The 16091-nt window shown below is 45.5% G+C and overlaps 1 protein-coding gene across 2 annotated transcripts in view; it reads right to left on the minus strand.

The window, feature by feature from the left end:
- The window catches only part of DOCK1 (dedicator of cytokinesis 1), a 553659-nt gene that overhangs the window by 342964 nt on the left and 194604 nt on the right, over positions 1–16091 (minus strand). For both annotated transcript variants that reach the window (XM_023224362.2, XM_023224359.2), the window contains exons 24-25: positions 8929–8999; positions 3961–4067 (exon numbers count right to left, since the gene is read on the minus strand). In XM_023224362.2, the coding sequence (XP_023080130.2) occupies positions 3961–4067; positions 8929–8999 (178 nt within the window). The remainder of the gene's footprint in view (positions 1–3960; positions 4068–8928; positions 9000–16091) is intronic.

Here is a 16091-nt window from a genome sequence, read left to right on the forward strand (position 1 = left end):
TGCTTTCTCTGTGCTGCCTCCTGGTTGGGAATACCCCTAAGCATTTCATTCATTCAATAAATATCCACTACAGGCATGCTGAGCCCAGGCATGCGCTAGGTACCAGCAGAAGAGCAAAATCTAGATGAACAAGGCCCAGCTTGGAAAGCTCTCATCCTATGGAAGGCCCACAAATAAGCAAGTAAGAAATACAATGATTCTACATGGGGAGCGTGCCAATGAGGAGCCATGAGGTAGCATATAGAGGGGTATTTTAAGCAGGGTCCTCTTGGAAGAAATGCTCAGTGATGGTTAATTTTAAATGCCAAATGACTGCACCATGGATGCCCAGAGAGCTGGCTGAACATTATTCCTGAGTGTGTCTGTAAGGATGTTTCCAGCAGAGATTAGCAATGGGATTGGCAGACTGAGTCAAGCACGTCCAACCTGCAGAGTGTGGGTGGCCATCATCTAATCCTTGAGGGCCTGGATAGAACAGAAGGGCAGAGGAAAGTTGAATGCACTGTGAGCAAATGGCTGCAGTGACACAGCCCTGGTGTCCTCATTTAGGCCAGTCCCACACGGGCTGGATCACACACAGCTATCTTGCTTTGACAAGCCCAAAGATGTGTCTCCTGTGAAGCCCAACAAACTCAGCTGGATGTATCTACAGTTTCCATGTTCTCCAAGAGAAAGAAATGGGGAAAACAAGGCCAGAAACAACCAAGGCACTGTAAGGCCTGGCCTACAGGGACCTAGACCTGGCAATGAAAGGCTTTTCTGCAGAGGAACAACACCAGCTTCAGAATTCACTGCCAGCCTCTTGCGAACAGATCCACTTGTCATTATATCAGGGGGAGATAAAAAGAAAGGTTTTAGTGCAAAGCAACCAGTGGGCCTCTTTTAGTGAGTAAGGCAACACACAAGCTGAGAAGCAAAGACTTGGGAATCCCACTTCACCCAGGGAGCCCCCACGAAGGAACCCGGAGGACACACACAGTGACACATTCTGACCACATCCTCCAGAGGATGTTTACTAAGGGCAAGTGCATTCAGTGGCATATGCAGCTAAATCCAGTTATACCAAGTTCTAGAAATCTGAACACAAGGAGAGCTCATTTGACTGATTCCACTGGGATCAGGAAACAGGACAAAAACAACCACATTTGTACAAATTAACAAGAAACAGGAAAAAAAAGCATGAAAATCAGATCCAATATGTCTTATCAGAAAACGGCTTGGCTTTAAATTCCTATACCAAAGGTGGCACAGAATCTTTTGCAAAAGTAATGACATCTTTTGTAAGAATGGACCAACTGGAAGATTTCTGGTGATAAATCTTTCTTGACCAGGAGGTTAAGATGTCTGTTGGCTGCTTTGAACAAGCAGAGAGCTTGCAGATGAGAAAAGCTGAGGTTGTTTTAAGAAAAACACTTAAAACTCAAAGGCAGTAAATAGGACCGTTTTCACAGTGGCCAAAGCATTCTGAAATGCTTCTAGGCAACCACGAAGCATTTAGAAGTACATTTGAGCTGCCAATTATGGCTTAGACAACTTCTACTGATGGGGCAATTCTGGAGCTGCTTGTAAGACATGAGGCTTCAGGCTAATTTTGGTTCATTTAGCCCACAATAATTTGGGATTCATATATTTCATACAATCTCATTTACTACACTGGATACAACTTGCTTATACTAAGATCAAAATCCTAACTCCATACTTAAAAAGATGATAGTAGGTTAATTACTTCAAAATATTATATTACCTGGTAATTCCATATTAAACAAAGCTAAGTATTTATTCATATCCTGCATACTTCCAAAACAGGACCTCAGGCTGTCTAAGATAAAAGGCTTAGAGAACAAGAATGAAACAGAAATGGGGCATAGGAAAGAGGGGGAGAAACAATTACAAACACCTAAGCTAACAAAATCATTGAATATAAACAGTAAGCTTCCTTCAAGCTTTCTACAAGCTAAAAAAAATGAGCAAGCTTTAATAGAGAAAAAATATCTGGGGTCAGGCTCGGTGGCTCACACCTGTAATCCCAGCACTTTGGGAAGCTGAGGTGGGTGGATCACTTGAGGTCAGGAGCTTGAGACCAGCCTGACCAATATGGTGAAACCTCATCACTACTAAAAATACAGAAATTAGCTAGGCGTGGTGGTGGATACCTATAATCCCAGCTACTCAGGAGGCTGAGGCAGGAGAATCATTTGAACCCAGGAGGCGGAGCTTGCAGTGAGCCAAGATCATGCCATTGCACTCTAGGCTGGGCAAAAGTGCGAGACTATGTCTCAAATGAAAAAAAAAAAAAAATCTAATTGAATCTTTTATGGTTTACATTATTATTCAAAGAAACTAAGTGACATACAGAAAAAAGTTTTGCAACAGAAATTTTTAAATATATGTAAATATATCCTGAAGAAGATCTTTGTTAAATCAACACTCAAGAAAAATCAAGCACAATTCATCAACAATTTACTGACAATTGTTCTCCATGGACAGTTGATACTTATTGATAGCTATTAATTTGATGAAGATACTGATGACGGTAGTGCTGGTGACAGAGTATGTCTCTTTCTGTGTCTTGGCATTGAATGGTTAGGAGATGGGGCATCAGTAACCCACCTAATAAGAACCAGATATAAAATTTTCAGGGGATTTTACTTGCTGTGTTATAAAGCTTATTCACTGTAGGAGGAAATCCTGAAGCAGGGTCCCTGGCCATCACCTCTATCATCAGCCTTTCCTTAAGTCCCCTAGAGTCCCCAAGTTTTGGAAGACACCTGGTGAGTGGGCAATCCAGTCTCCAGTGAGAAACTGAAACATGGACAGTCAGGAATAATGGCTGAATGGAGAGTCATGTGCTTTGAGTTCCAGACAATGGTGAGTACTGACTTTCTTTTATGAAAGTAAGAAATGGCTTCTGACTCAGAGAGAGGTCTACATGGAGGGGCTGCAGAAAGCCCCCCACTTCTGGGTTTGATGTGTTCTTTTCTAGAGAAGAACACTCCCACCTAAATGAAGTCAACATTTTCTTTCAATATTGGCCTTAGCAATAAGTGTATACTCTGGTGCATTTTGTAAGGTTTAGCCAAGAAAGAAGATTAAAATTCACATCCCAGAAGGCACAAAGGACCAAGCCATGCACAGAGTGCGTTCCAAACCCAGCCAGTAACTTAACAGGGACATCTCAGGTCTGGGATCCGTGAAAGCACAGGGGAACTGGAAACAACACCAAGAATGAGGACAAGAGAAAATGAATGGAGCAGCCAAACGCCGGGGAAAAAAGGAATCAAATAAATCTAGGCTTCTCAGTCAGAATGTCACTCAACAGACTTCACGTTTGCCTCCAATAAATGAGGAAGTTTGTGGAATTATGCAGAGGTTTTAAGCTTTCAATAAAACTGCTTGACAAGGGTAAAATATTAATTCCATCTGCCAAATAGAAAGAAAATGATTAATAAAAAGGGCAGGGAGATAACATGGGGAAATATAAGGTGTTCTGCAGGATAAATGAGTTGAAGAATCATTAAAATTCTTATTACTTTGAGTAGGATTTGAAGAAATGCTGTCAAAGAATGCAAAGTTCAGAATAAGATAAAACCATTACTTTCAGATTTAAAGAAAACTTGAATTCTTTTCCTTGCAATCATCACAATGGAGCGAAGTGATTGCCTCCCCGGGACAGACAATCACATATCTTAAAGGCTCCAATGTATGCTGATTACCGTAGGACTCTGGTGTATACCTAAATTACAAACTAGGAGCTTTTGCCTTCATTTCTCAATGATCTATCACCTGCACTACATGTCAATTACCCTTCTCTTGTAAGGGCTAAATCTTCCCGTCTTGTAATACAGCAGTTTTAACTGGTTGCAACCTCCACTCCTTTTGTCAAGAGGAGGCAATTCAGAGGGTCAGTGTCTTCAGAAATAAACAACAGGACAAGTGAATAATTCTTGGGGTTCCACTCACCATGCTGTGTGAAGAGGTCACTGTGGACGATTTCGATCAGGCAGTAGAGTTTCTGGATGGTCAGCAAGCCCATGGGAACATTGAGGATGAATTCAGTAAACATTTTGCTGTGAGGAAAAACACAAGGGAAGTAATTTTGAGACACACAGCAAAAGGATCCAATGTCATTACAATACTGAGATACAAGGTCATCACATGGTCATTAATGTCACCAGTATGTTCAACACAGCCCCTCATGCACTATGGGGTCAATAACTCATTCCAAGAAACCATGTTTTGAAAGTGTTCGTTTTCACTTCACAACAACTTCTGGATGCCTATAATCCAAAAGACAGACAATAACAAGTGTTGCTAAAGACATAAGGAAATGAGAATAGTCACACCAAGCTGGTGGGAAGGCAACACAGTGCATTCACTTTGGAAAACAGTGTGGCATTTCCTCCAAATGTTAAACATGACAGTCACCATATGGCTCAGCAATTCCACTTCAGGCATATATCACTCGCCCCACCCAAAAAAAATGAAAACATAGATCCACACAACAATTTGTCCATGAATCCAAGTGGCATCGTTCATTACACTCAAAAAGTAAAAACAACCCAGAAGTCCATCAGCTGATGAATGGATGAACAAAATGCAGTATATCCACACAATTCATCTCCAAAAAGAAGGAAGCACTGATGCTAAAATATGGAGAAATCTTGAAAACGTTATGCTAAGTACAAGAAGCCAGTACAGAGGCCACAAGTTGTATGATTCCAGCTCTATAAAAAGGCCAGAAAAAACAAATGTGTAGATACAGAAAATAGATTAGGGGTTACCTGGGACTGGCTAGGAAGGAAAAACGACCAGAAATGGACACCGGGATCTTGCCAGGGTTATAAAAATGTTCTAAAATTGGACCCTGGTAATCGTTGTACATCTTCATAAATACACTAAAAACCACTGAACTGAACCATCTACAACAGGTTGCTTTACAGTTTGTAAATAATATCTCACTTTTTAAAAAAATATACTTTTACATTTGGACACAGGAAGGGGAACATCACACACCGGGGCCTTTTGTGGGGAGGGGGGAGGAGGGAGGGATAGCATTAGGAGATATATCTAATGTAAATGACGAGTTAATAGGTGCAGCACACCAACATGGCACATGTATACATATGTAACAAACCTGCACATTGTGCACATGTACCCTAGAACTTAAAGTACAATAATATATATATATATACTTTTACGAAAGGCTAACAGACCTACGAAGAAATCGTAGAAGAGCTCTTGTTAGTAACTATATAAACACAAATTAAAATGGGCAGATATGGTTTCCCAATCATACTGGCAAGGTTCTATACAATGAGAATTCCCAGTACCAGCAATGTTTGGGAAAACCGACACCAACATATGCTGGTAGAATGTTGGTTTCACCTTCTGGAGGGGGGCAACTAGATAAAATCTACTGAAAATCCTGTAAGAAAATGCAATACGAAGTAATGCCATTTCTCTTTTTATCCTAATGATATAAAATAGGAGCAGAAACTACAATTACACTACAGGAAACTCTATCCTAGCATTTTATAATATTTAAAAAAAAAAAAAAATTCAATACAACTCAACAGCCATCAGGTAGCACAGTAGCTACAGGCCTGTTCTTTGTAATCAAAAAGCCCGGGTTGGCCTTGAACCACTGCCATTTACCAGCTGAATTATCACGGACAAGTTATTGAGGATAAAATTAGGCTAACAATAGAACCTATGTCATATCATTGTTGTAAAGATTAATGGACTAATACAAGTGCTTTGTGCAAAGCCTATTTTACATGGTGAAAGCACATAATAGATGCCACCTCTATTATTGCTGTTTAAAGATGGGCCAGCATGGGACGGAATCAGCATGAAAGTTATTGACAATGATGATACAGAAGATGCCCTCATGGCATGGGAAAGGAAGATATCTTAAGTGCAGGAGCTGATCACAAAGAATGGCGACTTCTATTTTTTTTTATTTTTTATTTTTGGAGACAGTCACGCCCTGTCGCCCAGGCTGGAGTGCAATGGTGCGATCCTGGCTTACTGCAACTTCCGCCTCCCAGGTTCAAGCAATTCTCCTGCCTCAGCCTCCCGAGTAGCTGGGATTATAGGCACGTGCCATCACGCCCAGCTAATTTTTTGTATCTTAATAAAGACAAGAGTTTCATCATGCTGGCCAGGTTGGTCTTGAATTCCTGACCTCATTCGTGATCTGCCTGCCTCAGCCTCCCAAAGTGCCGGGATTACAGGTGTGAGTCACCACGCCAAACCAAGAATGGTGACGTTTTTAGGTGTGTGTGTATGTGTGTATGAAAGGGATCCAGTACTTTCTGATTCTTTTGGGTAGTGGACTTAAGTTTGAGTTATCCTCTTCTGTTTATTAAAACATGAACCAATTTTCTAAATAGAAACAGGTACGTATGTGATTTTCAATGTCATTTTTAAAAATTGAGGATGAGTTCATGTCCTTTGTAGGGACATGGATGCAGCTGGAAACCATCATTCTCAGCAATCTATCGCAACAGAAAACCAAATACCGCATGTTCTCACTCGTAGGTGGGAACTGAACAATGAGATCACTTGGACACAGGAAGGGGAACATCACACACCGGGTCCTATTGTGGGGGGAGGTAGGGGGAGGGATAGCATTAGGAGATATACCTAATGTAAATGATGAGTTAATGGGTGCAGCACACCAACATGGCACATGTACACATATGTAACAAACCTGCATGTTGTGCACATGTACCCTAGAACTTAAAGTATTAAAAAAAAAAAAATCAGTGTAACAGGTATTGAGGAGGAACACAGGGATGCACAAATCGCAGACAGGCCAGCAGCTGCCTGCACTGGCCCTGGCCAAGCAGGTCCTCCTAGGATCTCCAAGCACATGGCTCAACTACAAACTGTGAGCTCCGATGATACTCCTTGAGGGGCTAATTTGTGTATACAACGAGGACAGGCCCGGCCTTCCGTCGGTGAGGGGCTAATTTGTGCATACAACGAGGACAGGCGCGGCCCTCCGTCAGTGAGGGGCTAATTTGTGCGCACAACGAGGACAAGCGCGGCCCTCCGTCGGTGAGGGGCTAATTTGTGCGCACAACGAGGACAGGCCCGGCCCTCCGTCGGTGAGGGGCTAATTTGTGCGCACAACGAGGACAGGTGCGGCCCTCCATCGGTGAGGGGCTAATTTGTGCGCACAACGAGGACAGGTGCGGCCCTCCGTCGGTGAGGGGCTAATTTGAGCGTACAATGAGGACAGGCCCGGCCCTCCGTCGGTGAGGGGCTAATTTGTGTGTACAATGAGGACAGGTCCGGCTTAAGCACAAACTGACAGCAATGACTATACCCCTCCGCGGGTGAGGAGCTGATCTGTGTGCACCATGAGACGGGCCTAGAGTATGGCCACAGCGGACGCCAGTTGCAGCTTTCTCCACTTTCCTCTCAGTTTGTCAAGACCTGAGCTGCTCAAATGCTCAAATATGAGAAAGCCCTAGAAGCACCTGAGCGGGGAGGGGGGTTGTTAAATCCAAATGACCAGGCCCCACTGTGCAGTTTCTAATTCAAAAGGTCTGGGGAGGAAGCCAAAGTTTGGCTTTTCTCTAACAAGTTCCCAAGCGCTGCTGGAGCTGCCATTTCGGGGCCCACTCTTGGAGAAGCATGTGCCAAGGAGAAGACTCTACAGCATGCCAGGTGGGCAGACACTGCCCGTGAGCCCGTGTGTTTCTCCTTTTCTCATGTAGGGCCTGCTAAGCTAATGGCCAGCACTGTTAGTGCCCTGGGAGCAGAAAATAAATGTCTCCCTGCAGGACACTAAATCCTAGGGAACATCAGATTCCCAATGATTCGTGGGGGACAGCACCTCCCAGAGAGCCTCTCGCCCTTCGATTCCAGGGCACGAGTGACCTATGGCAGACATAAAGAACAAGAAGGATGATCATTTTTTATTCAGTTTCACTGCTCAGTGGACAGATGGCCCTTTACTAATATTTAGGAGGGCTTCACTGGCCAGTAAAAAATGGCGTCTTCACCCACAGGTAGTTTATTGTGTCAAATCAAAACCAAAACAAAAAGTAGTTGAGGACTGTGCTATTAAATGTCTGCGGTTTAAAAGACTGTGCATCCCTGGGGTGGGAGCAGTGGCGCACGTCTGTAATCCCAGTGCTTTGAAGGCAGAGGCAGGAGGGGCGCTTGAGGCCAGGAGTTTGAAGCTGCAGTGAGCTATGATCGCGCCACTGCACTACAGCCTGGGCAAAAGAGTGAGAGCCCTATCTCTTAAAAAGTAAATTATAAAGGCTGTGTATCCCATTTGCTCACAATGGCACTTTTCAGAATGCAGTGAGACCAACAGATGAGGAAACAAACAGCGCACCTGGCCACCGAGAGGCGGCAAGTTAGGGAGAGAAAAGGAAGGATTTGGTGTCCAATCTCACTCCTTGGTCTGCAAGCCCAATAACCAGCTTTCTCCAAGTTTGTTTGTGGGGTTTTCTAAAAATTATTTTCTTAGCAACTTCTGAGTCTTCTGCTTGAGGCTCAGGGCCCCTCCCAAAGAGGAGTTGCCTCTATGATAGAAGCAGGAGCTGGCACAGGAATATTAAAGCTCTTATGTCAGGATTTTTAGGTGCTGAAAACAAGAGCAAAACCAACAACCACATCTTGAAATTCAAACCTCAAAGTATGCAAAATGCCAAATGGGCATTATATGCCAATTAGACTGTAAATAATCTTCTTTAAAAATACTCTGAGAGTTAACTGGTGATGCCTTTTCCATATCATGTCATAATTATCAAAGACACTACCAGCTACACATGTTCCAGGATGATCCAGGGCACTGACATATGGAGACATAAGGCAGAACCCTGAGCATCCCATAAACTAAGTGCACTGAGAAGGAGGTCACACACGGCACGTGACAAGCATTCGCCTAGGCTGCACACTTACCTGAGCTCTTTGGGATCAAACACCAGTTTCACATCGTTGACGATCGTTGGTAAGTATTTCAGTGCTGCCCCCTGCAAACCAAGAAACAAGAAGGCTGAGCAGCATGCAGGTTAGGGAGTGCTCATACTAATTTGTAATCCTTATGAGAAGAACCGCAGAAATACTGAGAAGAGAAAGACCACTTCCAGATGAGGGGCTGATGGCTAACACGATGAAAATGGAGCAAAGAAAAAATTCATCAGGAGCAGTGGTTCACACTTGTAATCCCAGCACTTTGGGAGGCTGAGGCGGGCAGATCGCTTCAGCTCAGGAGTTTGAGACCAACCTGGGCAACATGGCGAAATTCCATCTTTACAACAAAATTACCCTGGCATTCATGGCTTATGCCTGTTGTCCCAGCTATTCAGGAGGCTAAGGCAAGAGGATCACTTAAGCCCAGGAAGCAGGGGTTGCAGTGAGCCACGATCACAGCATGGCAATGCAGCCCCGGCAACAGAGCAAGATCCTGTCTCAAAAAAGAAAACGAACCTCTAATCTACAAAGAATGCTCAAAGAATGCTAAATTCTTACAGGTTGTCTTGACACATAATAAAATTATTATTAACAGAAGCCAACACTTACCACCTGCGGCCTAAGTGCCTATACAACGTGCTTTTCTGTGCATGTGATTTTCTCCTTTAACCCCTGCAGAGCTCTGTGAGGTTAAAGCAAAATGAAGACCTGTCCCCCTCAGAATAATCCTCTTCCATTAAATTCACTTCAACTCTTCTACATTCGATGATTAAAGTCAACTGTCTTTGTTCCATTCCAAAAATGTTTTCCTGTATATCTGTATATACTTTAATTATGAATCATTTTGTTCTTCAGTAATATATCTTCTAGAAAACAAACACCCTCAAAAAACAGAGTAATTATATTCATGATACATCCTGTCATGCTACACACTGTGCTAGGACCCGTGTATATTTGATCTTTAATTCTTACAGACCTCCTGTATTAGTCCATTTTCATCCCACTATGAAGAAATACCTGAGACTGGGTAATTTATAAAGGAAAGAGGTTTACTGGACTCACAGTTTCACATGGCTGGGAAGGCCTCTTAATCATGGTGGAAGGTGAAGGAAGGGCAAAAGCACATCTTACATGGCAGCAGACAACAGAGTGTGTGCAGGGGAATTGCACCTTATAAAACCATTAGATCTCAGGGGACGTATTCACCATCATCAGAATAGCACAGGAAAAACCTGTGCTCATGACTCAATTACCTCCCACAGGGCCCCTCCCACAACACAGGGGGATTATGGGAGCTACAGTTCAAGATGAGATTTGGGTGGGGACACAGCCAAAGCACATTACCTCCTATTATAAGGTAGCTGAGTAGGAAGGAGAAAAAACCGACAATGGAGACATTCATTACTTTGTCCCTGTTCATAAAGCTAGTACTGAACTAAGCTAGAATTAAATTCAGCTGGGGGAAAGTCAGAGCCTGAGTCCCTCTGCTCTCTTCTGTTGGGAAAAGTTGCTAGATTTTAAGTGATCTGACTCTGGCTCTGCCACCTTCTACCTGTGTCTTTAAGTAAGAGGGGAAAATAACATTCACGCCAGATACTTCAAGGGGTTGCATTAAAGCTCAAAATCAAATTGGAAAATGAATAGGGTAACACTTTGAACACTGGAAAATACTACACGATTACAGAAACAATTTTTACAATTGTTCTCCAAAAGCAAGTAGGCAGAAACTCCCTTGAAAAGTATTCCCCTGAACATATACAGACGCTGATGGATTTGTAACAAAGGTACGCAGTACCATGGGCAAATAAATGAACTTCATGCCCTACTCTCTCACACTGCACAAAACTCAACTTTAAACAGATCACAGATCTTAAATGTAGAACTTCAAAAACTGTAAAATTTTTGGAAAAAAATACATGTGAGTTTGGGCTAAGCAAAGTTTTCTTAGATATGATACAAATAGCACAATGTGTAAAAGAAAAAACTGATAAATTGGACTTCATCAAAATAAAGAATTTCTGCTCCTTGAAAGGTACTACTGAGATAACAAAAGAACTACACAGGGAGAAAATGACTGGAGATCATAAATCTGCTAGAGATTAGTACCAAGAATACACAAAGAACCCTTAAAACTCAATCATAAGAAAACAATCTTCCCCTCCTCGCAAAATGGGCAAAAGAGATGAAGAGACAATTCTCCAAAGAAGATAGATGGCAAATAAGTACTTGGAAAGACGCTCAGCACCATTACTCATCAGGGAAATGCAAATTAAAATGACAATAAGATACAAGTAACATCTCTAAGAATCACGAAAACAAAACAAAATTCCTACTCTTCGTATAATGTGCTCTTTGTATAACACTGCTAGTCTGAATGCAAAAATAGTTCAGCAACTTTAGAAGAGTTCAGTAGTCTCTCACAGGTAAACATTCATAATCCGTAGCACCCAGCCACTTTACTCCTAGCTACCTCCTCAAATGAAGTGAAATCCTACATTCACAAAAACTGAAGGCATCCTCATAAGGTTAACAAGAACTCTGGACAGCCATACAGTGATAATTAAGCCCAGAACAGGCTGCCCTTCGGCCCACTTCCTTGAAATCCCAAGTCACGCAGCACTAGATACTGGTCATCTATATCCCCACCGTTCCTGCAAATAGGATTTCTGATATTAGGATCATAAGTCTTTTGTTTAAGAATTGCTTAAGGTGTTTCTCAAATCCTGAATCCAAGGGAAACTGCTGGTGCCAACTGGTTTGAAAACCCTCCACAGAGGAAAGGAATCAGCACCGCAATGCAGTTGCTTCATCTCCCTGTCCCTTCACCCCACGCTCTTCAACCCACTTAAGCCTGCTCCAAAAACCCTTAAGGATACCTAGCCCCAAACTCCTCCAGCAGACAATCTGAGGTTTCCTCCTCCTGTTTTGGTGGTCCTACAATTAAAACTCTTTCTCTGCTGCAACCCAGAGTCGCAGCACATTGACTTGGCATGCACATGGGACAGTGAACCTATTACAGTTACAAAATCCTTATGTGGACGTCTCTAGCAGCTTTATCTGTAATCCCCAAACACTAGAAACAACCCGAATGTCCCCTCAAGAGGGGAATCCATACAACGGAACTCGACACAGTAACACAGAAGCACCAACCACTGTGACCTACAACACAGCTGCACCTGAACAACACAGTGATAAATAAAACAAGACATATGCAAGAGACCGCAGCCCGTATGACTCAATTTTCATAACATTCTGGAAAAGGCAAAACTATAGGAATGGAGAGCATGTCAGTGGCTGGTGAGGAAAGGGGCAGGGGAATGCGGGGGGCTCAGGGGCCTCCCATGGGATGACTGCATTATGCCTTTGTCAAAGCTGGCAGAGCTGTCCAGTAAAAAAGAGTAAATTTGATTGTATGTAAATTATACCTTTTTTTTTTTTTAGACAGAGTTTCACTCTTTCGCCTGGGCTGGCGTGCAGTGGCACAATCTTAGCTCACTGAAACCCCCACCCACCAGGTTCACGTGATTCTTCTGCCTCAGCCTCCCGAGTAGCTGGGACTACAGGTGCCCACCACCACGCCTGGCTAATTTTTGTATTTTTAGTAGAGACGGGGTTTCGCCATGCTGTCCAGGCTGGTCTCAAACTCCTGACCTCAAGTGATCCACCCACCTCGGCCTCCCAAAGTGCTGAGATTACAAGCGTAAGCCACCGTGCCCAGCCTATACTTTAATTTTTTAAGTGACTAAGAATATATTACCTGGGCATATTTCCATAGTTACCTGGGATGGGATATGCCTGAAAGAATGGCGGGCTGGTGTCTCAACTCTGGTGCGCAGGTCAAGTCATTTCAAGTGAGTTAAAGTTGCCTCATCTCTAATGTGAGTATTCTGCACCTACCAGACAAGTTTTTAGGTGCCGGGCTCTATGGACACATTACATCCCCATGGCAACCTGATGAAGGAGGCCTATCATGAAGGAGATGAAGGAGACGGTGGAGACACGCAAAACTGAAGTCTTTGGCCCAGACTGACACTGCTGGAATTTGGGGTTGGTCTGTGCAGCCCCAAAGCTAATTTTGCAAAACCAGCACGCTTCACCTTCACCAAAACTATAGTAGAGGATAAAGCAACGCTTGCCCCATAAATCTCCACTCCAGAACGATCCACGCAATCCACGCTGTGGTTCACCTCAGCGTTCACCCTGTCCTTCAACGCCAACCAGATCCCAGCCATCTGCTTTGGGATGCAACTTGTCAAAAGAGCATTAAATAGTAATCATTTCATTCTGATTTCAAATGTTCTGCTTCCACTACCTCAGTGTTGCTTTGGGGAAAAAAAAAACAGAAAACGTTTATTGTGACATTTAATAGCCAGCGTTCGCACGGGCTGATTGCTCAGTCCCCCGGTCTCTCGTGTCACTTACGAACACCCAGAGGGTGAGGCACGAATTGGCTTCATGCATTTTATACTGTGCCCAGCAAAGCATCAACCGCCTGTAGCAAGTTTATACATATCGTTTCACCAGGGTGAACTGGCCACAAACAAGACAGGCCTTCATGGCCCACTGCCGCTGGCTCCCCTTGGACCACCGGACGCTGCATGAATCAGGACCGGCAGAGCACCAGGCAGGGCGAGGGCTCCCAGAGACTTCCCTGCCAGGTCTTCCCGAGCTCCTAGCATCAAAAATGTCACAATGACACCTCCAGAGAAGGGGTCATGCCCCCTGAGGTGGGGACAGGGAATGCCAGTGATCCCAAAATGTTGGTTTAACTCAGAATTCTGCTTTACTGACCAAGATGATTTTGTGTCTCTCGGTAAATGAGGTTTAGCAAGAACTGGGAGGAACCCACATCTGCCATCAGTCCTAGGTGATGGAACAAAAGTCAGGACAGAGAGAACGGAATACAGAAGAAACATGGGGAGAGGCGCGTCTTACACTGTGGGTCCACCTGTTCTCCTGAAGGGCTGGGTTTCCTCTCCTTCTCCACTCTCCCTCCATGGCTGACTCAGTCTTTCTTTGCTCTCCTCAAGCCTGGCCCCCACCCCTCCTGTCTCATGTCACCACCTCCTACAGAGAAAAACAAAAGCCACCAAGAGAAAGGAACTCGCTAAGCTTCCAACCACCCAAACCAAACACTAGACTCCAGCTCCCAGCCTCTGCCCTGCCTTGGGTTTTCGGGGCACCTGCCTGCCCTGTGGGGCTCCAACCTCTTTCCCCGCTGTCTGCTCAGGGCCCTCCTGCCCTTTGTCCTCTCTCTCTCTCTCCTCAGAGCCTTCAGTTCTCACCCCTCTGGCTCCTGCTTTCTATAATGAAGCCCACGCCAGCCTCTCACCCAGAAAAGCAGCCCCAGGCCCTGCGACCTCCGGCTCCATCAGACAAGTCCCCACCCACACTGGGGGCCGGGCCCCGCATCCACTTCCCGCACGGCCCCTCCTCACTCCCACCGCAGCCTGACTCTGGCCCGCACCACAGTTCTGTTCCTGCCAACGCCACAATGACTTCAGGCTGTTCTCAAGCGGCCTTTCTAATGACACTTTGGCCACCTCACTTCTGGGGCACTCGTGGCCCTCGCTCCCAGGGTGTCCACCCTCCTCTCCACCCTCCTTCCAGCTCCCTGTGTGGGGCTCCGCTCCCCCAGCCCCTTGCCTGTGGGTTCCTCGGGGTCCCTCCACATATCCCCCAAGGGACCTCACCTCCTGCCATGCCAATGACTCCCAATTCTGATCCGTCTCCAGGGCTCTCCTTCCTCCTGAGCCCAACACCCACACCCTACACCCACCGGGCTCCACCCTTGCTGACCCTGAACATTGCAAACTCCCCCTGCCTTGGTGGAAGCCACAGTGGCTTCGTCTTCCCTAGGGATTCCAGTGCCAGGCACTGCACCGCCAAGCCCCAGCTGCATGCCACAGGCCTGGGCATCATACGGGGCGTTCTCTCTTCCTCACAGCCCCCTTCTAGACAGCGACAGAGCCCTTGGTTCAGGCTGTTAACTACCCCCGGGACAAACAGCACCTGGGCTGCACCGCTACTGCCTCCCATTGGCTTTGCTGCCACAGCCTCCCACCGGCCCTCCCTGCCTCCACGCTGACTCCTCAAGGACACTCCTCACTGGCCGCCAGAGCAGCCTTCTGAAAATGCAAATGGAATTTAGACACTGTGGCAACGTCCCCTGCTCACAGGACACAAGGAACCTACTCTGCACCCACAGAGGGCCGTGGGCTCTGGCCCCACAGCCCCAGACTCATTCTTGGTACCTGCAGGACTGTCTCCCACCAAGCCGAGCTTCTTCCAGTTTCCCAGATGGGCCAGGCCCCTCTGCCAGCTCAGAGGCTCGAGCACATGCTGTTCCCTCTTCTGGAGTCACTGCTCTGCCGTCCCACCCAAGTCCACCCCAAACACACAGTTAGACTCTGGTACCCCTCAGTCCTTAGCTTAGACATCATTTCGTCCAGGACACACAGGTGCCAGGTTAGGAATCCTACATTGTTTGGATGTGTGTCCTCTCCGTCTCTCACGCTGAAGCGTAATGCCAGTGATGGAGGTGGGGACAGTGGGAGGTGTCTGGGTCACGGGGGAGGGTTCTGACGAATGGCTTGGTACCCTCCCCGCAGCACCTGATGAATGGCTCGGTGCCTTCCCCGCAGTAACCAGTGAGTTCCCACTCTATTAGTTCACATGAGAACTGGCGGTTTAAGACAGTGGTGCCTCCCCGCTCTCTCTTGTTCCCTCTCTTGCCATGTGACACGCATGATCCCCCTTCACCTTCGTCATGAGCAGAAGCTTCCGGAAGCCCTCACCAGAAGCAGATGACTGCACCATGCTTCTTGTGCACCCTGCAGAATCAGGGGTCAAAATAAACCTCTTTTCTCTGTAAGTTGCCCAGGCTTGGGTATTCTTTATAGCAACGCAAAATAGATGAATAGAGCGTCCAGAGACATTCTTATTTGGACTGCAATGGCAGGTCAATTTGTCCGTATTCCACATAGACAATAAGCTCCTCACAGGTAAGGACAGGGCCTATTTCAGTCTGCCTTATCTCCTTCTGTCCTCGCAGAGCACATTGGGCAGTTGACCCTCCATGACTCCCAGACTGACTGCAAACTTCATATATAGTCGTGATCTCTTTATTTTCAAGAATTCCTCTCTGTGTT

This window comes from Piliocolobus tephrosceles, chromosome 9, assembly GCF_002776525.5.
Source record: "Piliocolobus tephrosceles isolate RC106 chromosome 9, ASM277652v3, whole genome shotgun sequence".
NCBI classification, from domain to species: Eukaryota; Metazoa; Chordata; class Mammalia; order Primates; family Cercopithecidae; genus Piliocolobus; species Piliocolobus tephrosceles.